The sequence below is a fragment of the Acaromyces ingoldii genome (genome assembly GCF_003144295.1).
Source record: "Acaromyces ingoldii strain MCA 4198 unplaced genomic scaffold FA10scaffold_1, whole genome shotgun sequence".
NCBI lineage: Eukaryota > Fungi > Basidiomycota > Exobasidiomycetes > Exobasidiales > Cryptobasidiaceae > Acaromyces > Acaromyces ingoldii.
In genome coordinates, this window is record NW_020290247.1 from 2,455,878 (window position 1) to 2,480,727 (window position 24,850).

Here is a 24,850-nt window from a genome sequence, read left to right on the forward strand (position 1 = left end):
CATAACAGGCTCTCAAAGCCCCACGGATCTTAGTGCTCCCCCGACCCCCAATCCTCGCGTCACGCCTTGGGACGCTTGAGCGATCTGTTGTCCCTACTGCCCTCCGTTCCACCGCTTTCTTTCGATTTTTACACCTTTTCTCTGTCCGCCAAGGTGCCACCCCCTATTGCTGCGGGCTCAACCTTCTTTCTGCTCCAGCTAGTCGTCTGTCTTCTCTCTTACTATACTCTGACCCATGCGAGGCAGAAAGTGACTGTTCTTAATGTCTCTCTTCTTCCATGCCAGAGACAACACACTATTTCATTATCAATCATTTGTCGACTTCTGAAGCGGCCTCCTGCCAACTCTGTGCGCCTCGTCAAACAGATAGCGCGTCACCACAGCGTCCCAGAAGAGCCGGAGGAAGCTGGACCTCGCTTGGCTCTCCTCATGTCTGGCCCTTGTACGCCGCGGTGCAGGCCCCTTGGCCAACCGCCTGTTGAGCTTGACGAGCTCAGAGGCTTCCTTCAACCTTGCCATTTGCGACTCGTACCCCTGTCGGCCAGCACCTGCATGTTGCAATTTATCCATCTCGCGTTTGATCCAATGACTCGACCGGTAGACTTGCCTACGAAGGACCGCATCGGCCCGCTCTAGCGACAAGGGTGAGGAGGAGGCCCAGAGCGCCGAAGGCGAGATGAGGTGTTGGTACATGTACTGTTGCGCCTCGAGGCACATGCCCTGGTTCATGAGGGTGGCAAAGGTCGACGTTGCTGTCTCGACAGTAGTGGTCTTGTAGACGGGGGAGATCGACCTAATATTTTGTCTCTCGCCAATTCTTTCACCCGACAACGATCCTAGGAGAGGCTGCACCGTACTGACCAGCCTTTGGCTGTACTCTCTCGGCGCAGGACTCCCAAAGGATGATGTAACCCCCCTCTCGGCGGCAGCCATAACACCCAGTAGGGCCTGATCTGGCTCAACACCATCGGCCTTCATTTCGGCGAAGACGGCTCTCACGCCCTTCCAGTCCTTGCGCCTCGCGAAACCACGCGCAACGGCGGCATAGATGCGCAGCGTTGTGTCCTGGCCAAGAGCGTCTTTGGCACGACGCTGCACGTCGATGGCCTCCTTCATCCGCCCGCTTGCAACGAGACCCTCGGTAACAGGCGCGACGTGAAGCATGCTCGGCGGGACACCGTGGGTGACCATTGACCTGTATATGGCTTGAGCCGAGGCGTGATCGAGTCTCAAGACGGCATAGACTTTCAGCCTTAATGCGTATCCCTCTGTCGACAGTTTCTCCTCGAGATTCATCTCTCGTTCGGCAGCGCAGGTCGAATCAGCCTGATCGGGGTTCAAAGCTTGAGAATAAGGCGTAGGTGACATGTCTGCCTCTCGCATCCATTCCTGCGCGTCGATGGTCTCTGGCGGCCTTACTTCCGCTTCTGGGTAGCGGCCTCGACGCTGCCGTCGATGGTCCCTATCGGCGGCGATTAGGAGCTGATCCAACGCGCCGCGCTGCTTGAGTAGTCCCACGAACTGCGTGAGGTTGTGCACGTCGACCTCCCTCTCGCACATCTTCCCATCCCTTTTGAGCGTCACTTTCATCGGGTCGGAGAGCGCTTGGGACGAAGACAGGTCAGGAACGGCGCGCATGATATCGTCAAAAATCTTGTAAATTTCAGCCTTCTTGACGTGGCGCATCGTCGCCAGCATGACCTCCATGAAGGCCATCCTTACAGCGCCATCCATGATCTTGCCGTGACTGCCAAGGTCGAGGAGAAGGGCACGAGCGGTAGGCACCACCTGGGGAAGTGGAAGGCGGGTAGTCGAACGGAGAAGTGCCGCGTAGATGCGTCGAGAAGGAGTCACGCTTCCTCGAGGCGGTAGCTGGCAGTTGGCCAGGGTCGTAGATAAACCCGAGGTGGAAAAAGGTTGCTGAACGTCGATCAGGTGTGCTCCTACCTGGAGAGCTTCAGCGTGAAGACCAGTTCGATTAAAGGCTTCCACGACATCAAGCATGGCTGTGACGACCGCGGTTTGGCCTCCTTTGTCCATAAAGCACCACGCTGCATCCATGGCCAGTGCAGCGAATCTGAGCGCATGTCGTGGCTGATTTGATCTCGCGAACATTCGCACAATGGACAGGTAGGTCGTTTGTGTTGGACGGCAAGCAGCAGCAGCTGCGCGCTGCGTATGAAGAGCTCGCGTCGGGGCACCAAAGACGCGGAGGGCAGTGAGAACGCCTTTCACATCACCTCGATCACACAGGTGTGTGATGAGATCATACAGCACTGCAGCTTTGGGCTTTCGCTGGCGCGCGCTCGTCTCGTCTATGATGTCAAGGATGTCCTTCCGCAACGATGCTCGCCCATGAAGCATCACGAGCAGCAGCGCTTTGACGTCGACTTCGGAATGTTGCGCCCCCATCTTCCGCAGGGTGCGGCGAGCCTGTATGCTGTTCTTTTCGCGGAGTTGCACATCGAGGAGAAGCTCAAAGACGCATCTGGGCGCTGCTTTTCCGAGTCCCTCGTAGCGCTCCAGCAAGTTATTGATCTCTCTTTCCCGTCCTTGCTTGCAGAGCGCCTGGCAATAAGCTTCGACAAGGTCGTCCTCAGCAAGGGCTACTTCATCACCGCAGAGCTGCCTCGCCAGGTCGAAGAGATCAGTGATCACGTCTGCCCTCAATTTGTCACTTTCGAAGAGCGATCTCCAAGAAGCCATAGAGAGATCGATTCCTCTTTGCGCAGATGCTTGCAAGAGCTCGAAGGCATCCTTTTCCTGATTTGCCGAGCTGAAAGCCAGGGCGAGTCGAAGGGTCGTCTCCGCCAGAGTTGCCTCATCCTCCTCCCCACCACCCGTATTCGTAAAATCCAAGAGGAGCCGCTTGGCCTCTTGCAGAACGACTTCGTTCTCCGCTTCCAGCTTCGTAGCTCCTTTGCTGATGACATCATTTGCGATCTCTCGCACCATCAGGAGCTCGTTAGAGCGATTGTTTTCCAGGTTTCCTGCGGACGTGCTGGTGCCCTCTCCCTTCGATTCGTCCACATCGCGACGACGGCCACGCGTATTTTCTCCTGTGGCACTGGCTGTCAGCTTGCCCGCCTGAGAGCGACCTTGAGAACCGATGAGGCCAGCGTCGGACGATCTTCTTCGCGTTGATACTGAAGCCTCGCCCGACGCGCTGGAAGCATGTCGCACTCTTCTCGGCGCGACTCTGATGCTCGACACAGAAGGACAGAGAAAGAGTGGGGGCAGCTGAGCATGGCGAGAGGCAGCGGCGACACATCGCCGACCGGGTCCACCGCCGAGCATCGTCCGTCGCTGCCTACAACCAGGCCCCTCGCGACGGCCCAGCGCCGTTTCGCGCTCGTCGTCGGTCTCTGCCTCTTCTCGCGTCCTAATGCCCTCCTCCAACTAGCTGCGGGTCATTGGATGTCCTTGTCTATGACCAGTTCCTTCTTTCTCTTCTCGACATCGATTTTGAAAAGTCCCCCCGAGCAGCGTCTCGCCCGCGTTGTCCGGTCTGCCTTGTCAAAGTTAAAGGTGCTTTGCGAGCGCGAATAAATGGCGAGAAGGTTGAATTTTCCAACACGTGAATGGATGTGTTGGTCTGGAGGACAGAGAATGATCATAAGCCTCCATCTGCCAAGACGATCAAGACACCGGCCGACCGAGCAAGACACACAGCAGAGGCACCATCATGTCGGCAGAGGTGAGTCGACGGCCCTTGGGTGACTCAAGCAGAAAGTACAGTATGTCTGATGCTCAATTGCACTCGTGCAGGCATCCACCAGCAATGACGCTGCCATTGGCTCGCCGTTTGGCGATGCCAAGGACCACGAATGGGTGACTCTCATTAGTCAGGTATGTTGTCCGACGATTCTCCGCCTATCCCCAGAGGTCGGATGCTAAGAAGATGGTTGTGATCCTATGCAAACACTAGGACGGCTACCACTTTGTCCTGGACTACCGCTGCGCGATTCTCAGTGGCACCATTCGCTCTATGCTTGGCCGAGGGCAAGGCGGGGATGGCGCCGGCGGTGGCAGCAGCAGCGGTCACGCCGACTTCGACGACTCAGTCCCCTCGCCTGCGCCAGGCATCAATGGCGACAATGGCGCCGCGCCCTTTTCGGGGGGCTTCGCAGAGGCCGAGACGCTGACGGCGAACCTCAACCAGATCCGCGGCGTCGTGCTGGAAAAAGTCGTCGAATACCTCGTGTGGAAGCAAAAGTACAACGATTCGACGGCAGACACCGATATCCCTCACTTTCAGAACAGAATCCCACCTGAGATTGCGCTGGAGCTGTGAGTGTGTGCAAGGGTTTCCTGAGGCGAGGAGAGCACTGCGTTGTGCTCAATGCTGACAATCGCTTTCAAAGTCTCATGGCGGCAGATTTCCTCGACGTCTGATGAATCCAAGCAACCTGTATTTGTATGGCAGAGGCACTGCATTGTATACAACCCCGTTTCACTGTCATTGCGACAGTTCCACAACGTATCGGATCAGATATTGATGATGAGGGTGTGTAGTGTACATTGAGTCGACCCATTGCCGTTCGCATCGTTCTCTCTACATCTTGCGACTTAATGCTTGCCAACTTGGCTTTTGTCGTCCACGTTGTGCGCTTGCTCTGTGAGGATAGCCGACTTTGAAAGGTCTCGTATGGCAGACGGTGCTCCCTCGCTTCGTTGCTGCTGGGCGGCAAAAAAGGCGTCCATTCGAGAATCGCGCTCTAGCTCCTCCTCTGCCATCCTTTGCTTCCTCCTTGCTTTCTTTCGCTGGCTTTTCGACAACTTGACCTCGCCGTTGGTTGTCACACTTGGCTTTGCTTCACAGGGGACTGTCTTGCTGCTCGTCTTTGGCTTCTTGACTTTTGTTGAGGCAATCAGCGGGGGCGCATTGGAGGTCTTGCTAGTGCTCTGCTCGTTTGGCTGCGTGTCCTCGGACCTGCTCGGAGCCGAGCTGACGGTAGGAGGTCGATTGAATGCCTTGCTCTGCTCCTTCGGCGGGGGGACACGGCCAGGGGCATCTCTTGGCCGCGAGGGACCAGCGTTCTGCTTCTCCGGAGCCTGTGCTGAGATGCGAGGAGGCGACGGCTCGACCGTGCCCGCTGTAGGAGCACTTGTGCTGGCTTGCCCCTCATATGCGACGCTTCCAGGATCAAAAGCAGCGATCCAGTTCATCGCGGTCCTTTGGCCTCGGCCAACAGTAGCTAGCTCCCCCGTCCTGAAGAAAGGATTCAGAGGAAGAAAAACGTCATGTGAGCTTTATTAGCCCCCCGTCTCCACTTTCATTTTTGGCGGCCGCCGCCGCCTCCGTCGCTTAGACGCCTTTCACCACACGCCACACCAGAACCATGGCGCGCGTTGCTGGCACGCCTCTTGTCCTCTTTGGGCCTGCGAGCCTCTCGCCTCGCAAGATCTGGAACGCCTCGGACTTCACGGCCATTGATGACCGTGTCCGCGGCGGCTCCAGCAAGTCGTTTGTCAAGGTGGACCCGCCCAGCGGCTCTCTGATGTTCCAGGGCTTTCTCGATACGCTCACGCTTGGCGGCGCCGGCTTCGCGTCGCAGTCCTACATGGACCGCTTTCCTGGAGACGCCATTGAGCGAGACGAGTACCTTGGGCTGCGCATCGTGGCTGCAGAAAAAGTCTCTTCTTCAAGCAGCGGCGCTCCATCGTCCTCGTCTTCGCCAGTCGAGGGCGGAGGCAAGGCACACGTTGAAACCTACACGCTCAACCTCAAGACGACGCCGGCGAAGCAAAGGCCAGACGGGCGCAGGGAGTCGACTATCGTGTACGAGTTCGACTTTACAATGCCCTCTTCGCTCGACAAGCTCGCGGCGGGTAGGCGGCTGAGCTTCGACGCGCCGTGGGATGCATTCAAGCCCACGTATCGAGGCAAGCCCGCAGAGGATGCTCCGCCCCTCCAGACGGAAGACATCCTCGAATGGAGCATCATGGCTCGGAGCAACTTTGGCGTGAGTGTTCTGTCGTGCCCGAGGCTCTGCTTCGGTTGGCTCTGTCCATTGGACTGACACTCCCTCTCTCCCTGTTTGCAAAGTCTCAATCGGGCGCCTTTTCGCTTGAGCTCGTGGCCCTGGAGGCCCTTCCTTTTGCCTCATCCTCCGTGCCGCCAACTTCAGCGACGTCCAAGGGCGAGCGCGAGCTGCTCGAGGAGGCACAGAACAGTGGCCCAACCAGCTCGACGCCGATTGCCAGCGGCTCGGGCGAGTTCTACGGCTTTGCCCTCTTCATCCTCGCCACCCTCGTCCTCGTCGGCTGGTGCGTCTGGGCCCTAACGCCCGACAGGATTCTCAAGCGCATCGGCATCGATTACTATCCGAACCGGTGCGTTGTTAGACAAGGCAGGCTTGATTGTTAAAATAAACGAAGATCGGGACTTGAAGCTGAAGCAGAGCTCAAATGGCTTTCAATGCACCAGCGAATGGGCCTTTCTGCTCCCCGCCTGGAGTCTCGTCGCAGTCATGTTTGCCTATGCCGCCTTTCTCTCCCTCAACATCTTCCACACCCCGCCTCTCGACAATCTATCGACCATCGTAGGTGAGTCCATCGTCGCTGCTGGGTCCATTTCCTGGTTCTCTGCGCTCATCTACCACGATAGACACCCACGCCAACTACCTCGAGCTCAAAGAAGGCCATCTCAACGGCCAGGAAGCGCACCCCCTCGCCGGTCTGACTGTGGCCCAGACGGGCGCAAAGGGTGGACCCATGGTCGGCGACACCTACGATCTGCCACCGGGCGTTGTCAGTCGAGAGCGACATGGGCTGTCTCGCCAGTCTTGATAGCTCGATGCAGCTCATGTATGCCAGTGAATGCGGTGTTAGTTGTAATTGTACAGTGTAGTCGGGACTAGAGAGAGTCCAGTGCGCGTGAATGCAGAGACAGGTGGTATTCTACAGGAGATCGTAGTCGTCGTGCTCGCCAGTGTAGCGAGCGATGTGCTGGCGGATCTTGGACTGGTCCACCCAGGAGACGCTGAGGAAGCACAGATGTCAGCTTTAATAATGCGTGGGCCTGGCAAGGTGGAGAGGTGCAAGCAGCACGACTCACAAGTCCTCCATGTTCCTCGTCACCAGAAAGGCAGGGTCGGTGATGGTGTCTGGGCCCACGCGAATCTGGCCCTGCTCGATGTAGGTGACGGCCTGCTTGACCGACTGGCTCATCTTCAAGCGCACCATGACGACGCCGAGCCTCCGTCTGGCAAAGGCACTGACGTTGACCTTGTCCAAGATGTCGCTCATCTTGGCGCCCGTGTCGACAAGCCCAATGTCATAGGCCTTGGAGAGCAGCGCCGACTCGCGCTTGAGCCTGAAGGGATCCGTCGGCGGTAGCCGCGAGAGACGGAGGGTGAGGTGGTGCAAATTGCCGACAAGCCGGTTGTATCTACAAGGATTGCCAGTCCCGGCGCGTGAGCTCAATGAAGAACAGAAGGGCGAGAAAGCGGACTCACTTTTGGTAGTCGTCCCGGTGCTGGATGTGGTAGCGTCGCATGACCTTGATCTCGCGGTGGCTCTGGTCCTGCTTCCAGTTGAGGAAGTCATGCCTGCGAAGGAGAACGGCCCGTTGCTCAGCTTGGCTCAACTTCAAATTTCGAGGCCATACGCAAGGACTCACTTCTTGAGCAGTTTCTGCTCATGGTGCTTGAGCTGTCTCATCCTGATGGCTTCCCCTTTCCTGTTGTCGATTGACTGAAGCTGAAGCTGAGAAAGAGAGGCTCTCACCAAAAGCGCTCCTCCAGAAATTTTGGCAGCTCAATTTTTATTTTTGGCACGTGCAGAATCGAGCCGTCTGAGGTCAGTCGCCTGGTCTAGCGCGCGCGTAGGGGCCACGAACAAGACCCCTGTTGATTGTTGGCGGTTTAAGCTCGTCACCACCAAGTCTCTCTCTAGTGCTTGCCCAACACTCTCTTTTTTCTTTTTGCCTACAGCACGTTTCGCATTTCAACGATGGTGAGTGCCTTATAATGATACCAGTTCCACCAATGCTGACTCTTCGGCTATTGGCAGTCCGACGCAGGTGGGGCCCCTTCTCGCTTATCCGCTTTGGCCTTGCACTCACTGACCTCGCTGTCTCGCGCCTCTTCGTTCCTTTGACAGAATACAAGGAAGCCTTTGCCCTCTTTGACAAGAAGGGCACCGGCCACATTGCCCGCGAGTCGCTCGGCGACCTCCTCCGCGCCCTGGGCCAGAACCCGACGCAGGCCGAGGTGGCCGAGCTCGCCGGCTCGGCGCCCAAGGACAGTGAGTTGCAGGCCACTTTGTCCTTGTTGTGACACAAGTCAGCTTCTGCGCCAGCGATACTAAAACGTGAATCTACGTTCTTGTGTGAAAAGTCGACTTCAAGACGTTCCTCGACATTCTTCACCGGCCCAATGGCTTCAAGCCCGCCGGCACGCCCGGTGAGTGCGAAAGAACTGACTCCAGCGGCCCCGAGCTAAACAGCGCTGACTTCTGCGCCGTTCGTTGGTTGGTTGGTTTGCGACACAGAGGAGTTCATTCGGGGCTTTCAGGTGTTTGACAAGGAGGGCAACGGCTTCATCGGCGCTGGCGAGCTGCGCTACGTGCTGACGAGCCTGGGCGAGAAGCTGAGCGACGAAGAGGTCGACGAGCTCCTCAAGGGCGTCCAGGTCGGACCTGACGGAAACATCAACTACGAGTCCTTTGTCCGCCAGATCCTGAGCCAGTGAGCCCCCAAGACGACATACGACACCAACAAAAAATGGACTCGACGAGACGCCCCCACTTCGGCCGCCACAACTTCTTCCCTGCCCGCCTGCCTGCTGTCCTCTCTTCCTCCCGGCCCGCTCGTCTTCGTTTTTTTTTCTCTCTCTCGGCCCCTCCCGACCTGTATTCGTAAACGATCCTCTGTTTCCACCCATGCCACGGCCATGAACCATGCCAGGGATTGACTCTCTATATTGAAGAAAAGGGTAGCGAGTATGTGTTGCTAGAGTACAAGGGGAGAGAGGGAAGATGATGAAGTTGAGAAGGGTCATCTTGCCGCCCAGAGGTGCGCTTCGCAGTCCCATGCGCATGTAGCCACGAGGCCCTCTTGAAACAGGCTCCAAGCCAGGCCGACGACGAACTCGGTGTGTGCATCGTGGACTGCCGTGAGGCTCCTGGGGCCGGCGCCCACGAGGGGGCCCGCAGCCATCTTCTCGCCGGCATCGACGTCCCAGACGCGCGCAGACATGTCGTAGCTCGCCGAGGCGAGGACGTTTGGCCGGTGCGGGCTCCAGGCCACCTTGCGCACCGCGTATTCGTGGCCCATCATGATGGCCGTGTTGGCGGGGCCCATGGCGCCGCCCGCCGCCGGCTGGCCGGGGGAGGAGGCCGAGGCGGCGACGAGGGCGCGGAGGTCCCAGACCTTGACGGCGCGGTCGGTGCTGCCCGTGGCGAGCGTCATGGGCCGGTACTTGTTCCAGTCGAGCGAGAGCACCTCGCCGCCGACGGGGACGGTGGCGACGGGCGCCTGACTCGCGCCCACGCCGGGTGTGGCCGAGGTCATCGTCGATGAGCGCAGGTCAAAGAGGCGCAGGTGGCCGTCGCCGCACGCCGTCGCGAGCAGGTCGGCGCTGTGGGGCGACCATGCGCAGCCATAGACGCAGGCCGTGTGCGACGTGATAGCCGTCATGCAGCTTGGCCGCTCGGGGTGCCACTGGTGTCGGATATCTGTGTCAGCTCGTCCTTCTCCCTCTCTTCCTCTCCTTCTCCCTCTCTTCCTCTCTCTCTCTCTTCCTCTCTCACTCTCTTCCTCTCCTCCTCCCTCTGCCTCTCCCTCTGTCTCTCCTTCCATCTCTTCTTCCATCTCCATCTACTTTGTAGACCAGGCATGCTGCATTCAGACACTCACCACGCGGACACTGGCGTCCCAGCTCGAGCTGGCAAAGACATCCTTGCGCACATTGTTCCAGTCCAAGCTAAAGACCTCGCGCGCATGCTCGTGCCAGTGCCGGATTGGGTGCGGCTCAGCAAGGGAAATGTCCCAGAGCTTGATGCTGCCGTCGCCCGACGCCGTCGCGACCTGGTTCTCGTGCGCCTCGGACCAGGCGAGATCGTAGAGACCATCTTGCGTGTCGAAGCTGGGAGAAGTTCTCTCTCACTGATTAGTTGAAGAGCGGAGAAGAGAAGAAGATGAAGGGGGCAAAGCTCGCAGCTCGCTGGCATAGCTCACCCGCGTTCGATGCGCATCCCCGGCGGCCCCGCTGCTCCCTGCTGGACGAGGCCAATGACGTTGAGTTTCCCATTGCCCACGAGGCCGTACTGTAACAATGATGGAAGGGTAATAGTGTGATCAGCGCTACTCCTGCGCAATATTCTGACGACGGCGCCGGACTCACGTTGGCCGCACCGGCGACGGCGAGCTTGTCGGGATAGAAGGGCGACCAGGCGACGTTGTACCCGGCCAGGCCAGGGGTGGGCAGCCGCGTAAAAGGGCCCGCCGGTGGCCCCCGTCCGGCTCCGCCTGGTGGCAAGGCCATCGCTTCCGTCCGTCGGGCTGGGGTCAGATGGTCAAGATAAAAGAGAGAGAGAGAAAGAGGAGAAGCAAGGCGGAGGAGCAGGAGCAGGAGCAGGAGCTGCTAGCAGTCTACTACACTGGCTGTGCTAGGACCACTTTTTTTTTGGTTGAAAAAGAGAAGCAAGCGCGGGGTTGAGTTGGCCTCACGTGTGGGCTCCGAACCGGCAGAACGCGCACGCCAAAGTCGGAAAAGTGGACCAGAGGAAGAGAGAGAGAGGGAGGAGGGAGAGAAAGAGAGAAAGGGCAGCGGTTTGGTTCATCCAGCCCACCCTCGTCTTCCCCCCCTTCCCTCTCCTCCTTCCCCGGCCAAGCCGACTACAGCGCACTTCACGCTGGACAGGCCGCTCCCTCTCACCCTCACGCCTCTTTCCCGCACCTCTCCCTTCTCCATCAAACGGAGGCTACCAAGCCGGACGCCCCCCAACACGCTCGCTCCCGTTGCTGGCCCGCCCCTTCGACCAAACCTTTCAACGTGCGCCCGGGCTCGGAATAAAGCCCAGGAGAAAAGAAGAGGGGCAGCTATAGTGCGGCAACCTCGTCATCTGTCCAGCGCAGCATTTGCCCGCGTTCGAACAGCTCAACCAACATCGTGTCAGCAAAGCACGCGCAATGACGTCGAGGAGATCTGCCTCGGCGTCCAAGGAGGCAGAGGCATCGCGCTCCTCTGCCGAGGCGGCCGCGGCCGCGGCTGTGCCCGCCTCTACCGAGCCTACAGATGATGGCGGGGCAAAGAGCGCAGCCGAGACGATGGCGGCAGGCGACACAGCCGAGCAGCAGCAGCAGCACCAAGGAGGGACAGTAAAGGATGAAGAGGCAGAGCACGATGAGCAGGACGAGGAAGAGGAGGAAGGGACGAGCAGCGGGCAAGGGTCCGAAGAAGCGGATGGTGAGTGTGGGCAGCCTGTATGCTGGTCTCCGGAGAGGGAAGAGGGAGAGGCTGACAGGCCCATCCATTGGCCAGCCTCGACAAAGGGGGCAGCAAAGGGGAAGAAGAAGCAGCCTTCGAAGCGCAAGGTCAAGGGCGCCGCCGCTGCAGCACGAGCTGCTCGGATAGCAAAGACGCACCAGAGCAGCAAGACTGCCAATGGAAACGGCGACGAGGGGGCTGTCGAGGAGGAAGGAGCGGCCAATGAGACAGACGATGTTGAGAAAGCGGCGCAGGGGAGTACGGCTGTCAAGGCAGAGGATCCCGCTGAGGAAGGCCTGGCCGTCGAGGATACAGGAAGAGGGCCCCAGTCAAGGAGCCACTCGAGCGAGACTGGCCAGTCAAGCCGGAATCGATCCACGTCCACCTTCAAGGAGCTCGCTGGTCTTGGGCTCGGCAAGCTCGGAGACGGCGAGGAGGAGCCGCTGATGCCAAGGAGAAGCCGGCGCAGCGGCGCCAGCCCCAACAACGCCAAGCCTTCCTCGGGAGACAGCGGCAACGATGAAGACGAGGAGAGCAACGGCAGTGCGAGACAGCAAGGCCAAGAAGCCCCTTTGCCAAATGACCAGGAGCAGCAGGGCGCTGATACCGGAGTTGGAGTCGAAGCTAATGGCGAAAACGACGACGAAGACGACGACGATCAAAAAGCAGGCGGCCAATCCAACCTTAAGAAGGAAGGGGCAGCTGCCGAAGAGGCACCCGACGATGGCGATCAGTCTGGCGGCGACACGCAGGAGCCCAGCTACGACGAGGAAGAGGTCAACGAGGAGGGCGTGACACGCTGTGTATGCGGCAGTGCCGGTGAGCATGGCCAAAGTCCGCTCTGTATGCGCGCTTTATTGATGCTGACGGACACCTCTCCACCTTTTCTCCAGACGAGAATGTGGGCCTGATGATCCAGTGCGAGACGTGCAAGTGCTGGCAGCACTGCATCTGCATGGGCATGCACACCGAAGACGATTGCCCCGACGTGTACTTTTGCGAGCAGTGCCGGCCGGAGCTCCATATCCCTCTGCTGCGAAGCTTGGGGGTGCTGCCTCCCCCACGGAGCCACAAGAAGGGTGCAAGCAAGGTGCAGGGTCGCAACGTCTCGCGCGACTCGACGAGGGAGCTGCGCGAGGCAAAGGAGGCTGTCCTCACCCTGGCAAAGGAGAACGAGCGGCGGCGAAAGGAGGGCCTCGCACCTGTCACGGGCTGGAGCGTGGCACAAGGCCAGCATGCGCCCCAGCATCCAGACGACGAGTACGGCACACTGCACCACGAGGTCAACGCAGGAAGGAGGAGCTCTTCGCAGCATCGCAGACAGACATCCGAGGCTCAGAACTGCAACTCGAGGTCGCAGAGCCGCGACGATGAGCATGGGCGAGCACTGACGACGCCAAAGAGCCCGCCTAAGCGGAGGAGCACGATGAACAGCCGCGACTCTGCCTATGGCTGGGAACCGATACCGCCAGGATTGCTAAACGAGGATGAGAACTGGGAGGGGCCTCGGTCAGCACATTCCTCGTCGAACAAGTTCGACTTTGACGAGGACAGGTCGGGGGGCAAGAAGCGCAAGCGACAGAGGGGCTCGGGCGAAGGCGAAGAGGGCGATGAGAACCAAGACCAGTCTCCCTCGGCAGGCGCTGACGGCGGTGCAGACGAGGGCGTCAAGAGGATGAAAGTGGAACGACCGCCCAACGACTATACGATTGAAGAGGAGGAGGAAGCAGAGGGTGCCGAGCCGGAGGACGCAGAGCACGACGAAGCACGCACGGCTACAGCACCGACAGAGGCCCAAGCTCAAGCATCGGCCGCAAAGAAGAGTAGCGGCGGCGGCGGCGGCGCCAAGCGTGCCAAGCACCCTAATCAATACACGGCCAGGCGTGCCATGGCGGCTGCCAATGCGGCCAACGGTGGTCAAACTGGCTCGGCAAGCCCCAGTCCGTCGAAGCGACACCTCGACAGCGTGAGAAAGGCTGCCCTGCGCGATAGCACGGCAGCGAGCCGTATGGGGACACCCACGCCAGGCGAGGGCTCCTCGTCTCGCAATGCCAACCACCCCGGCGGGCCGTGGGGTATGCCGGAGCATCTCAGCCACCTGGCTTGGCTTCTCCCCACAACAGCTCCCGAGACGCTCAACGTCAGCGTCCCTTCCACCAAGGGAGTTGCCGGGTCGCAGCCGCGCAACGTTGCCGCACTTGATGCGTCAAATGCAACACCAGCCAAAGCAGGGCAAAGGGTGCAGGCGTCGCCCCAGCCGTACCACGTCGTGGCGCTGCAAGAGTCATCGACCAAGGTCCGCTTTCCTGCGAAGCGGACGACGATGGGCGAGATGCGCAAACGGGTGCGGAATATCTCAGACTACGTTACCAGGATCCAGATCGAGGCTGCTGAGAGGGAAAAGCGGATGAGATTCTTGGGCATCAGCGTCGAGGAAGAGGTCGCGAAGGAAAGGGAACGCATGGAGGCGATACGAGAGGGCGAGAAGGAGGAGCAAGAGGCCGTCGCCCGAGAGGCAGAGAGCAACGCTCAGGGGGAGAGCGAAAAGCAGGACATCCTTGACAAAGACGGCGATGCGCAGATGAACAGCGACGAGGTCCAGGCTGCTACTGCTGCCGCTAGCGAGACTGACAAGGGCAATGGGCAGCAGGAGTCCCCTGTGGCGACAGGTGCCAACTCGACCGAAGTGGCACCGACGCCTGAGTCTGCGTCCAAATCGACCGAAGAGGGCGAATCCGGCTCTGACGCCGCTGCTGCCACCGCAGCAACTGCCGCTCGCACAGGTACAGCCCCACTGGTCCGACCGACGATCGGAGCCGACTCACGAGCGACAGACATCAGCCTTTCGAGCATGCTCCTCGTCGACGAGCTGACCCGCGAGCTCGTTTCCTTCCAGGCAAAATATGGCACGGCCGGTCTCAGCTTCTGATGTCCAATCTTTCTGCCTCTCTCTCTCGTCACTGTAGCACCCGCATCTCATCCAGCTCTCTTGACTCCACGGAACCTGCGCTATGGAAACTTTGAAAGTTGTTGTCTACTACTTGTACAAGTCTTTTGAATTTCGCACCAACCAACCCATCCTCTCCGTTACCTGAACCATCTCTTCGACCTCATTGCAGGCCCAGCTCCCATGTCCTGCACTCTTGCTGTCCGATGTCGTCTTCCTCTCTGCCGCTTGCACCCTTTTGTGTCACGTCTTGCCACGATGGCTTCCATCCAAGTGTCCTCCGATGCTCGTAGCCCTTCCAGAGGGTCTTGTCGAATGCAAAGCTCCGCCAGACCTTGAAGCCCTTTTCTGATGACGCCAATTCACGGACGGCCTGAAGCTGCGTCTGACTGGGGGGATGCTGGCCCTTTGGCAGCGCGGGTGCCGATCGAATCGTCGGTTCGCAAACGAGGACGAGCTGCTTGGCAAGCATCCCCACGTCCCACTTTGTATACGGTGGGCAATTTCGCAGCGTGATGAGCACGCTTCCGGCGCGGCTCGGCGTCACGAGCCCCACCTTTGCTTCCTTTTTGGGTAGCATCTGGCCTTGGCTCTCTTCTTCTTCTTCAACATCCAAGGTCATTTCGTCCAACTCATCGTCATTCGCCTCCTCTTCCACACTCGACACGGAGCCTTCTCGTTCTTTGCCCTTGCTCACGCCGCTTCCGCCGGTCACGTACCTCGGCGCATCGCCTCTCGACAGGCACGGCGCAGCAGCCACGAGGAATCTAATCAGCAGTGCTTGGTTCGCGAGTACATTGCGTCCCTCATCCTTGTGCCCTTGGCCCACGTGTGGGAAGTTGAAGACGACCTTGCTCCATCGTGCTGCCTGTCGCGCAGTGAGCTTCAGCAGCGCCTCGGGCGAGCCTGCGTCGATGCCGAACTCGACTCGACATCCCCGCTGCCGTAGCGAAGCGATATTGTCTGGCGCCGTAGTGGGATATTTGGAGAGGCATGTAGACTCGGAGTCGTACGATGTTGCGCAGACCTGGTGCCCGGGGTGGCAGTGAGGGGCCGAGAGGAGCGAGAGTGCAAAGGAGAAGTCGCCTTTGCTCGACACGTCAGCTTTCTTTTTCCACCTTTCGTTGAGTTTCTGTCTCGAAACTGCGGATCACTCACCCTCGCCAACAAGCAGAATCGCATCCTCCTCGTCAAATGGGTAGGTCGGCCTCGGTCTGCCCTTGTTCGATCCGACCTCACTGGGCGCCGCCGGCTTCGTCTTTCGCTTCTTCGACACGCCCACGATGCTGTCGGCTTTCCTCTTGGCGGCCTCCTCGGCACGCTTGACCTTTGCCTCGGTGACCTTGCGCGCCTCGAGCGACCGCAGCCCCGCTTTGAGGTTGCCCTTGCCTCTGCCCTTGGCCATCGTCGTCAGTCTAGAAAAAAAAGCGAGCGGTGGAAAACTCTATGCCAAAAAAAAAAATATCAAGCTCAAGTCGTGTAGAGTGGAGGAAAAGAGCTGGATGATCGGCCGAATGAATAGAGCGCACGGTGAGGTTTCGGCGAAAGTGCGCGGGGGTCAACTTCTTTTGCCGGTGGGAGCATAAAGAGGCGGCCCATGCCAGGACGTCCTTCTCTCTCACTTATACCGAGACTTACAGCAGCACGCACTAGTATCAGAACAGCAATAATGGCATCGTCGGCTGGACAGCCTACTCAAGCGCTTCGCTGGCTCGTGCGCGTGCCGGACCACAACACGGCAGAGAGCAGCCAGAAGCGCATGTCGCTGCAGGGCGAACACAAGGCCAGGCTGACCGAATTCAAGCAGCAGAATCCAGGAACCATCCGTAAGTAAGGTGCACGCAAGACGGACAGAAAGTGTTTGGGAAGTGAGTCTCAAGGAGTGTGAATCTTCTGGAGATTAGAATACGGCGGGCCAACACTGGACGAAGAGACGCAGAAGCCAAACGGAAGCTTCTTCGTGATGCGACACGGCCAAGGTGGTTTTGCAACTTCGAGCGACATCAGGGCGTGGATCGAGAAGGACGCCTACTGGAAAAATGGAGGTGGGTGCTGGCTTCTATGGCCGACATGGGAGAGACGCTGAGAGATACGATTGGATGGCATGCAGTTTGGGCGGGCGTTCTGGAGATTCAGCTCTACCAGGCCAATACGAGGCCGAAAGCTGAAAATGATTTTTGAAAGAGGTCTGCCTCATTGCATGTCCATGTCTACCGTCTGCTGTCCGTGCAATGAATTTCTTGATCGGCTCTTTGGCTTCCACACCCCGCATTGAACGTCGAAGCTCGAGTTTCATTTCGGGTTTCTGCGTGTGAGACAATTGGGGCCAGTTTAGCGCGCAACGCAGAACGCCAACTTTTCAGGGCAGGGCAGAAACTCAATTCTCTCTCTCTTCGTTGCTTTCTCCCCACTGGCCACCGTCCTGACGAGAGCGAGCGAGAGGATGAGCGGCTCCTCTCTCTTCTCGATGGGCGACATGCCCGTGGACCAGGCGACGCTGGAGAGGAATCTGGCATCTGCCGAACGGCTCCGCTATCTCGCCGTCGCCGGCGTAACGATTGTCTTCTGGGAGCACTTGAACTTCCTGCCCTCCGAGTTTCTCGTTTGGCGACGAGTCTATCGATGTATCCTCTCGTCGACATCCTTCGTCCGAGCACCATGGAGCAGGTTGCTCAACTGCCTGTTGCTCCTGCTGCTCCGCTACACCCTTCTCGTCTCTGCCACGCTTCTTCTTGTGTCGGCCGTCGGGAGACCCGCTACATGCCTCGACAGTCCCTACTGGCTCTTCTACGTCCTGATCACGCTCTGCAGCGGTATTCTTTTTGGTATCCGCGTCGTCTACATCTGGGACCGAGACATGCGCATCGCCGCTCTTCTTGCTCTGCTCCTCGCGCTCTCTCTCGTCTTCCAAGTGGCCGCCTTCAACACCTATCACACCGTCAGGATTCCCGAGCTAGCCGCTCCCGGCCAAGGATGGTGCTTCGATCGATGGAAGATCGGCGAGGAAAACCGCAAGTGGCCCTTGGCCGTCTGGGGCGTCACCTCGCTCTTTGACCTGGCCGTCGTCGTGCTCACGCTCATCCGCCTGCGCCAGGTGCCTGTGCGGTCGACGAGGCTGAGACGGTACATTGTCCGATCCAACTTCCTGTACTTTGCCGCCGCCTTTGCCTTCAACCTCGGCGCCCTCATCGACGTCCTGGCCGGCCGCAACTCGGACGACAAAGTCGTGGGACACTTTATGGAGCTGATTGCCCTTGGTGCCGCGCCGCTGCTTGCCATTCGCATCGCATTTGGCACCCAGGCCGTTCCGCGCCTGGACCCGTCGTCGGGCAAGAGGAGAAAGAGGAGAGAGAACCTCGCTGTTCGACGAGGCGGCACGGCGGCGGACCAGGAGATGGCTAGGGTGGACGCGGGTGTGCTACGGCCGCTTCCGATTCATGTTGACTCGACGAAAACACTGTCGTCGCCCTCGACCTCTTCGTTGCCCAATAACGTCTCGGACGAAAAGAATGTGGTCGCGACGCCCTCAACAACACAGTCTCGATCACAGCTGTCACCATCATGCCCCGTCGTCGATGTCGAAAGAGCGCCCGCCCCATCGACCGGCACCACTGGACGACGCTTCTGGAGGCGCAACACGAGGTCAGGGACTATGGACGAAAACAGAGACGGAGAGCCGTCGATCGTGGGCCGGATAAGGTACGCCGCTTCCACTTCCTCCTCCGACGAGGAATCGAGTAGAGAGTCGGACGACGGCGATCGAGAAGTCCTCAATAGCCGGACCAGGATCGGACTCAGAGTGCTTTCGAGATCAGATTCCCGGTCCAGGGCCGCGAGGCCAACAAGAAGAAGCTAATTTGTGACCACATCATGTAGAACCAGCCCTCAACAACTAATAGAAATTGGCGACGTGAGAAAAGACACCTTCAAGGTTCATCGCCCTGCGCTTAAACCTTTACACAACGGGAAGAAACCGTGCAGGGTGACAAGTGAGGACGTAGGTTGAAGAGAAGCACGTTCTTCCTTGGTTTGAAGAGAACAAATCTGCAAAGACCTCTGAGAGAGAGAAGAAGGCGATCAAGTGGGTGATGAAAGAAGGGAAATTATGAAAGCATCAACAACAAGGGTGTGCGGAAGAAGAAGAGAAAAGACGGTATAGTAAACACATGCTGATCACTGATCGTCGCCCTCGTCATCGACAAAGATGGCCGCATATCTCTCCAGGATCGTCTCGACGGCCCGACACTGGAAGCTCATATCTTGGAGGTGGGCCCCTCCGTTTGGCGCCACGCCGGACGCGCCTCCGTCGCCTTCCCCCGCCGGCGGAGGACTAAGCAACGTCGGTCCAAAGACAATGGCCAAATTCGAGGCACTCATTTGGTTGTGTGCCTCTTCGGCTCTGATTCTGTGGCAGTCCAATGTCAGTCTTCCACCCTGATCCGCGGAAGCAAGTGATTTGCCTGTACTCACTTATCCAGGTGGCCCATGAGGTATTTGAGCGTAGCATAGTTGGCATCGGGGAGATCATTGACTCGCTCATGCATTCGAATGTGCCGCATCCGATCATTGTCAATCTCTGTTGCAGGAACAGAACGTCAATGAAGGAATTTTGCTTCCACTGAGAGGCGAAACTCACTGGCAGCATCAATAAACCCTTGGTATAGTTCCCATGTCATCAATGGCTCCGGCAGCTCCCTGAACCAAAGCTTCAGGCAGCCGGCGACGATGTTGATGTCATTTATGGCCTCGTCGTTGAACAAGTCGACGGTGGACCAGTCGGTGTCGAATTTGCTCTTGAGTCTCTGCACCTTGGAGGATGTGCCCGAGAGCCGGTAGATGCCCATGTTTTGCAGGCCGACATTTTCGATTGCTTCGGCGCATTGTTCCAGGATCGGCGGCACCTCGACGTTGTCGCGCGCCATTTGATCCGCCAGGCCAACGCCAAAGATGGGCCGGCGAGGTGCAGAAAGCGAGTTGTTCTTCGCATTGGCCGCACCGGTTGTAGAGGCAGTCGGAAGTGTCGGCACGAATCCTTCCTCATAAGGACCCTCTCGCCGCGGGCCCTTGTAGTCTCGAGCGTGAGCCACCTGGTAATTCTGCATGAACGTCTTGAAATCGGACCGGTTGTCAATGGCCTCTGCCGCCGCTTTGAGCCCTACGCTGCCGTCTGCCGAGATGGGCATGATCGTGGTGCCGTCTGCGAGCAGCGTGCTCTCGTAGAGGAACGCATACCGGGCAAGGTGGTACTGCAAGCCATTGTCGATCTCTTCCGAGCTCTCCTTGAGCGATCGGAGGATCCGCGGGAGCTGCAGGTTGAAATACTCCTGCCGCATGCCCTGTGTCGTCAACACTTCTTTTCTGAACGCATCGCTGGCCACCGATGTCCGGCTCCTGATCTCCTCTTCCTGCTTGAGAATCTGCTGCGGGTTCTTGTTTTTGAACAGCAGCCCGCTCTTGCCAATGGCTTTGCCCAGCGTCCGTTTCCCTCCCGGCCCGCTGCTCTGCTGCTGCAGTTCTCCTCCCTTTGTGCTCTCGCCGCTCTTGAGAAGCAGCAGCCTCTCCAGGTCCTCTGCTGCCGCATCGAAGCGGGACCTGCTCTTCTCGACACCCTGCTCCGCATCCTGGAGGTTCCTCTCGAGCCGCAGTCCCGTGTCGCGCGCATACTTTCGGTTCTTGTCCACCTCCTTCGCAAGTGTGCTCAGCTCCTCTGACATCTCCTGCAGCTTACCCGCGAACCGCAATCTGGACTCGCCCAGCGCCTCATGCGTGCGCATGATGGAATGCCACGAATTGACAAAGGTGCTGTATCCCGGCGAGAATCATCGTCAGCTCAGACGATACCGTTACGCAGGGCGGCTGGTTTACTCACCCTGCCTTGCCTTCGGTGGTCGCATACGTCTCTGCTGTGCTCCGAGCGAGCTTGGCCAAGTTTCGCGCGTATTCTTCCTCGATGACGGCCCTCTTCTTGAAAAAGGTCGCCGCCTGGTTCGACGATGTCATCGACTGCTTTATCCGATCGTACAGCAGCGGCATACCGCACTGATACACACAGAGAGAGAGGAAGACATGTAAGCGAGTCATCCTGACACGGAAGGAAGGGAGAGGAGGGCGAGAGGTGGAACTTACGTCAATGTCGCACAGCGCACGAAGCGTCGCTTCGTCAAAAGTCGTCGGGATCACCTCTTCGTTCATGGAAGAGTTGACGGCCGTGAGCTGCGAAAAGGTGCCAATGCTGCTGCTCGCAGCGGGCGTGTTGGCCTCGGGCAGCATGTCGTCGTCGGCGCCGTTGGAGACCGACGAGGCCATGTTGGGCGTCGTGGCCGCGCTGTCGAAGCCGCCGACGACGCGGTTGCTGGGTGGTGAGGTGGGATGGAGCGCCGAGACGAGGATGTTGCCCGAGGCGGTGGATGACGAGGCGGGAATCGTCGGTGAGTACGGCGATGTGCCGCCGATGGACGACGTGGAGCCAAAGCCATGGCCGGCAGCAGCTTCGTTGCTCAGGTCCGACACTGCACCTGGGCTCGCACCAAACCCTCTGCCAGCGTCCGAAGGAGCCAGCGCGACGCCTGCCGACGTGCCCGATGTCGGTGCTCCCGCCACTCCTGCTCCTGCTCCAGCCCCTGCCCCAGTTGGTGTAGCTCCAGTCGGCCCAGAAGACAGCCAGCTGGCCTCGCCCCCAGAGAGCTTCGAAGGGCTCGCCATGACTGCTGCTGCTGCTGCTGCTGCTGCTGTTGCTGCGTCGTCTCGTCTCGCAAAATGAAGTCAGAACAGCCGTTCTTCCAGTCTTCTCGCCGTCGCGCTGCTACTGCTCCCCTGTGCCGCACAGATCGGGGCGGGTCAGACGATAATCGAGATCTAAAGGCGTTGGAGCGTCTGTTGGAGATGCAAGCAGCTCTTCTGCGTGGAGAAAACGAAATGCGCGCGCGCTACGCTACGCTACAGCCAGCCCCAAATGGCTCAGTCCTTCGCAGGCACATCAATTCTGGCCCTTTTTCTTTAATTTTCTTTCTCGTGTGGCGCGCTCGGCCCACGCACGCTTGTCAGCCTGGCAGCTGCCAGCCAGGAAGCTAGGAAGCTAGGAAGCTCGCTAGCCAGCTAGCCAGCTAGCCAACCGAACAAATATGGAAACAAGGGTTCATTGGCCAGGTTTCATTCTAAATGCCCGGGAGTGGAAGAGGCGAGGAGAGGAGAGGAGAGGAGAGGAGAGGAGAGGAGAGGAGAGAGAGATGGATAAGCCAAGAGAGTAGATTGCGACGTGATGGCAGAGCGACGAGGTCGAGAGAGAGACAGATTGTGTTGGGTGTGTTTATGTGCGTGTGTATGTGGAAACGAGAAAGGTGAGGAGATTATACAGAGCTGCAAGAAGTGACATGTGTTCTGGATCACTATTTCGGCGACTTTGCTTGTTCTCTTGCCGCCTTGATGAGGGGCGCCAGCGTCCTCAGCGATTCCGGTCGTTTCAAGAAAGGATGCTGGAGAGGCACATAGTCAGTACAGGCGCTCGAGGGCCGGCACGACCAGAGAGCGGACTCACCTCCAGCATGCCTGCCGCGTCAGGTCGTCGATCAGCATCAACATCAAGTGAGGTTCGCAAGAAGTCGCGGAAAGTGCTCGTCAGGTTCTCTGGATTCTGAATCTTGGGCGTTCCGTTGGTCGCGATCAAGTAGAGGGCTCGCAATGGGTTCTCGTTGAGATACGGTGGCTCTCCCTCGACCATTTCAATGGCCATGATGCCCAAGCTCCAAATGTCAACCTTTGGACCGTACTCTTTGCGCGTGACAACTTCGGGCGCCATCCAGTAAGGTGTGCCCACCATTGTCGTCCGCTTTGCCTGCGACTCGCCAATCTGCGCGCAAAAGCCAAAGTCGGCTGTGGTGACCGCCAAGGTTAGCAAAGTACAAAGCACGCAGAATTCTGACTATGGACAACACCCACTCAGCTTGATGTCGCCTCGCATGCTCAACAGCACATTGTCGCTCTTGATGTCGCGATGAATGACTCCATGCTCGTGGAGGTGCTTGAGACCGTCGAGAACCTCTTTGCAGACGGCGGCAATCTGCCCCTCGGTCATGATGTTGCATGTGACAACGTCGGTCAAGCTGCCGCCCTCCATGTACTCCATGACGACCCAGAGATCGCCCTTGTGCAGGAAGCTGTCGATGTAGTTGACAATGTTGCGATGTCGCGACTCTTTCATGACGAGAATCTCGTTGATGATAAGGTCCTTCTTCGGCTGTTGCTCTAGGTTCATCTGCTTGATGGCCACCGACAAGTTCGACCCGACCTGGTAGGCGGTGTAGACACCTCCCGAAGCCCCGGCACCAATCTTGACGAGGTTGCGATACAGCTTGGTGGGATCGGCATCAGTGCAGATGGCCTGCAGGCGTGCGACAACGTCCGAATCCTTCATCGTGTTCTTCTTGGTCTCTCGGCGGCGAGGCGTGGCACCTGGCGCGTTGTTGCCGGGCTTCTTCTTCGGCTCTTCTCCCGGTGATGTCGCCGCGCCAGCTGCCGATGACGGCAACGATGCGGCGGCCGCAGACGAGGAACCCGCCACGGGCTTCTGCAATGTCGGCGGTCCCATACGTTGGCTCGACTGTGTGCTGGGCTTGGAGCTCGGAGTTGACGAGGACGAAGAAGCTCCACCGCTCGGAGACGCGAAGCGCGCTGACGACGACGAGGAAATGGAAGGCGACGCGGGCGCAGGCGCGGGCCTCGACGCCTTCATGTGCTCAATGTCTGCTCGGGAGGCACCAGACGGAGGCGGGGGTGCCTTTCGCGGGGGTTGCGAGCCCGGTGGCACTGGCGCAGCCCTTGGTTTCTCATACAGGACGCCGCCGGGAAGCGGGGCGGTTGTGTTGCCCTCTGTCGTCCCTGGCCTGCTCCCGTTGCTCGACGGCGTGCCTGGCGTGGATGTACCCTTGGCACCACCGAACTTTTTCCAGATGTCGTCGTCGTTGCCCACGCCCTTTGTCGCATCCTGGTAGAAGGCGACAATATCCATGACAGCCTGAGGATTGGCCTCTTGGTCCTGCCTCGAGATCCCGCTCTCCTGGAGAAGCTGCTGCCACTCCTTTGGCAAGCCCGTGAATTCGCCCGTGTCGGAATTGAAACCTACATGAGTGAGGTGGACGGGATCGTAGGGCGTCGAGATCTCAATCTTGCGCTGCTGCGAAAAGACGTCTGTGCGAGTGCCGTCGCAAGAGGGTGAATGAAGATGGAGAGTCAGGGGTGTTGTTCGTATGAATATGAGTCTCTGTGCACACTCACCGCTCATGGAATTGACAAAGCCTCCAAAGACGGACTTAAAGGTACTTCGACCTCCTGGTCCCATTGACCCTGGACCCAGCCCGTCGCGATTGCGTTGCTGGGGGGCCGAAAGCTGACCAGGCGAGGGAGTTGGGCCGCCGTTGTCTCCCTCCCAGCTTGCAGAAGTCCCCTCGAGAATAGGTGATGAGACACCGCCAATGGGAGGCGAAGGAGCCGGCCCGCTGACCGATGCATGTGATCTGGCAGGTGCGAATCCGCTCGGGGTGGACGACGTATTTGTCTGCAGGGGCGAGAAGCCTTCGGGACCTGTCGTGTTCGACCGCATGGGCTTGGGAGGCCGTCCTCCAGGGCTCTCCATATTTGACGCACCCATGCGAGTGGGTGCCCCTGACCCTGAACCGCCATACATCGCGCCGTTGTTCGACTGAGACAGACTAGCGTATGGTGATGCTGATGATGACGATGGAGGCAAGCCAGCACCTGGACCAGGGCCGCCTGGCCGGTAGCCGTATGAAGCACGATTGTTGACTTGACTGCTTGATCTATAAGTGCCCATCGGCCCGGCTGATGACGATGAGGACGAAGGTGTTGTCGGGCTGGCGCCCGGGGGCAACGGAGCACTCCGTTGAGGCACGAGATCGAAGGGGTGCTGCAGCTCGCTTGCCTTGGCCTCTGCTCCTCCTCCAGCTGACATTCCGCCGCCAATCTGATGTTGTTGAGACTGCGGCTGCGACTGCGACGGCGTCTGCGCCGTCTCGGTGACGCTGTTGAGAAAGGAAGGATCAAAGCGCTCGCCAAAGCCCTCGGTGGGCGAGAGAATCTGCGGTGCGCCAGAGTACTCGTGCGGGTGCTTGATGATGGAACGCCTCTGTTGCGACATGATGACCTAGTCTGAGGCTTGCGACCTTTGGGTGGGAGGTGCGCGTGCTCCAAAAGGGAAGACTAACAAGCGAAGCTGGCTTAGGCCGAAAGGAGGGGACCGCGCCTGGCCCTGCTGTCCGCTTTCGCTCTTAGTCCAAAAGGGGGCAAATCACCACGGACCCGGCTTTTTCGATTCCCTACAGACACTGTAGGCGAAAGCCAACGAATGCTTCCGTGCCGTCTACGACTGCCGTTCGTACCGATGTTTTGTCGGAGATCCGGACAACAAGGAGGTGGATGGTGCCTGTGAGACAGGGATGGCCGCGAGAAATAGCGA

At 58.9% G+C, this 24,850-nt stretch overlaps 12 protein-coding genes across 12 annotated transcripts; 5 read left to right on the top strand and 7 right to left on the bottom strand.

Moving 5' to 3' along the window:
• Positions 1-291: 291 nt before the first annotated feature.
• FA10DRAFT_298945 (hypothetical protein) lies at positions 292-3,513 on the bottom strand. Its single transcript, XM_025524666.1, has one exon. The coding sequence runs from the start codon at positions 3,295-3,297 to the stop codon at positions 307-309; it is 2,991 nt and encodes a 996-aa protein (XP_025380770.1). The 5' UTR covers positions 3,298-3,513; the 3' UTR covers positions 292-306.
• Positions 3,514-3,652: 139 nt separating this feature from the next.
• Positions 3,653-4,526, top strand: FA10DRAFT_264207 (POZ domain-containing protein). The gene is made up of 4 exons (XM_025520557.1): positions 3,653-3,697; positions 3,769-3,849; positions 3,929-4,290; positions 4,365-4,526. The coding sequence occupies exons 1-4, from the start codon at positions 3,686-3,688 to the stop codon at positions 4,393-4,395; spliced, it is 486 nt and encodes a 161-aa protein (XP_025380771.1). The 5' UTR covers positions 3,653-3,685; the 3' UTR covers positions 4,396-4,526.
• On the bottom strand, positions 4,407-5,506 carry FA10DRAFT_264209 (hypothetical protein). The gene has a single exon (XM_025520558.1). The coding sequence runs from the start codon at positions 5,167-5,169 to the stop codon at positions 4,570-4,572; it is 600 nt and encodes a 199-aa protein (XP_025380772.1). The 5' UTR covers positions 5,170-5,506; the 3' UTR covers positions 4,407-4,569.
• On the top strand, positions 5,246-6,452 carry FA10DRAFT_26256 (CIA30-domain-containing protein). The gene is made up of 2 exons (XM_025520133.1): positions 5,246-5,966; positions 6,050-6,452. Exons 1-2 carry the CDS (start codon positions 5,343-5,345, stop codon positions 6,368-6,370), a joined length of 945 nt encoding a protein of 314 aa, XP_025380773.1. The 5' UTR covers positions 5,246-5,342; the 3' UTR covers positions 6,371-6,452.
• A 350-nt stretch (positions 6,453-6,802) lies between these two features.
• On the bottom strand, positions 6,803-7,685 carry FA10DRAFT_237077 (putative IMP3-component of the U3 small nucleolar ribonucleo protein). Its single transcript, XM_025519095.1, has 4 exons — positions 7,625-7,685; positions 7,461-7,553; positions 7,061-7,393; positions 6,803-6,985 (listed from the first exon to the last, which is right to left on the bottom strand). Exons 1-4 carry the CDS (start codon positions 7,663-7,665, stop codon positions 6,904-6,906), a joined length of 549 nt encoding a protein of 182 aa, XP_025380774.1. The 5' UTR covers positions 7,666-7,685; the 3' UTR covers positions 6,803-6,903.
• Positions 7,686-7,886: 201 nt separating this feature from the next.
• On the top strand, positions 7,887-8,923 carry FA10DRAFT_264213 (putative myosin regulatory light chain cdc4). Its single transcript, XM_025520559.1, has 5 exons — positions 7,887-7,959; positions 8,017-8,026; positions 8,107-8,250; positions 8,343-8,408; positions 8,497-8,923. The coding sequence occupies exons 1-5, from the start codon at positions 7,957-7,959 to the stop codon at positions 8,694-8,696; spliced, it is 423 nt and encodes a 140-aa protein (XP_025380775.1). The 5' UTR covers positions 7,887-7,956; the 3' UTR covers positions 8,697-8,923.
• On the bottom strand, positions 8,604-10,616 carry FA10DRAFT_277360 (WD40 repeat-like protein). The gene is made up of 5 exons (XM_025523375.1): positions 10,350-10,616; positions 10,184-10,272; positions 9,863-10,091; positions 9,757-9,823; positions 8,604-9,681 (listed from the first exon to the last, which is right to left on the bottom strand). Exons 1-5 carry the CDS (start codon positions 10,488-10,490, stop codon positions 9,002-9,004), a joined length of 1,206 nt encoding a protein of 401 aa, XP_025380776.1. The 5' UTR covers positions 10,491-10,616; the 3' UTR covers positions 8,604-9,001.
• A 137-nt stretch (positions 10,617-10,753) lies between these two features.
• Positions 10,754-14,831, top strand: FA10DRAFT_277361 (hypothetical protein). The gene is made up of 3 exons (XM_025523376.1): positions 10,754-11,414; positions 11,490-12,254; positions 12,329-14,831. The coding sequence occupies exons 1-3, from the start codon at positions 11,138-11,140 to the stop codon at positions 14,362-14,364; spliced, it is 3,078 nt and encodes a 1,025-aa protein (XP_025380777.1). The 5' UTR covers positions 10,754-11,137; the 3' UTR covers positions 14,365-14,831.
• Positions 14,462-15,823, bottom strand: FA10DRAFT_264217 (hypothetical protein). Its single transcript, XM_025520560.1, has 2 exons — positions 15,541-15,823; positions 14,462-15,468 (listed from the first exon to the last, which is right to left on the bottom strand). The coding sequence occupies exons 1-2, from the start codon at positions 15,785-15,787 to the stop codon at positions 14,546-14,548; spliced, it is 1,170 nt and encodes a 389-aa protein (XP_025380778.1). The 5' UTR covers positions 15,788-15,823; the 3' UTR covers positions 14,462-14,545.
• A 228-nt stretch (positions 15,824-16,051) lies between these two features.
• On the top strand, positions 16,052-16,563 carry FA10DRAFT_283222 (hypothetical protein; the record flags this gene model as incomplete). Its single annotated transcript, XM_025523825.1, has 3 exons — positions 16,052-16,208; positions 16,287-16,427; positions 16,493-16,563. The coding sequence occupies 3 exons, from the start codon at positions 16,052-16,054 to the stop codon at positions 16,561-16,563; spliced, it is 369 nt and encodes a 122-aa protein (XP_025380779.1).
• A 1,700-nt stretch (positions 16,564-18,263) lies between these two features.
• Positions 18,264-21,284, bottom strand: FA10DRAFT_298956 (RhoGAP-domain-containing protein). The gene is made up of 5 exons (XM_025524667.1): positions 20,509-21,284; positions 20,252-20,421; positions 19,019-20,184; positions 18,853-18,958; positions 18,264-18,787 (listed from the first exon to the last, which is right to left on the bottom strand). Exons 1-5 carry the CDS (start codon positions 21,082-21,084, stop codon positions 18,556-18,558), a joined length of 2,250 nt encoding a protein of 749 aa, XP_025380780.1. The 5' UTR covers positions 21,085-21,284; the 3' UTR covers positions 18,264-18,555.
• Positions 21,285-21,502: 218 nt separating this feature from the next.
• On the bottom strand, positions 21,503-24,835 carry FA10DRAFT_264221 (Pkinase-domain-containing protein). The gene is made up of 4 exons (XM_025520561.1): positions 23,653-24,835; positions 22,318-23,565; positions 21,917-22,251; positions 21,503-21,854 (listed from the first exon to the last, which is right to left on the bottom strand). The coding sequence occupies exons 1-4, from the start codon at positions 24,530-24,532 to the stop codon at positions 21,768-21,770; spliced, it is 2,550 nt and encodes an 849-aa protein (XP_025380781.1). The 5' UTR covers positions 24,533-24,835; the 3' UTR covers positions 21,503-21,767.
• Positions 24,836-24,850: the final 15 nt, after the last annotated feature.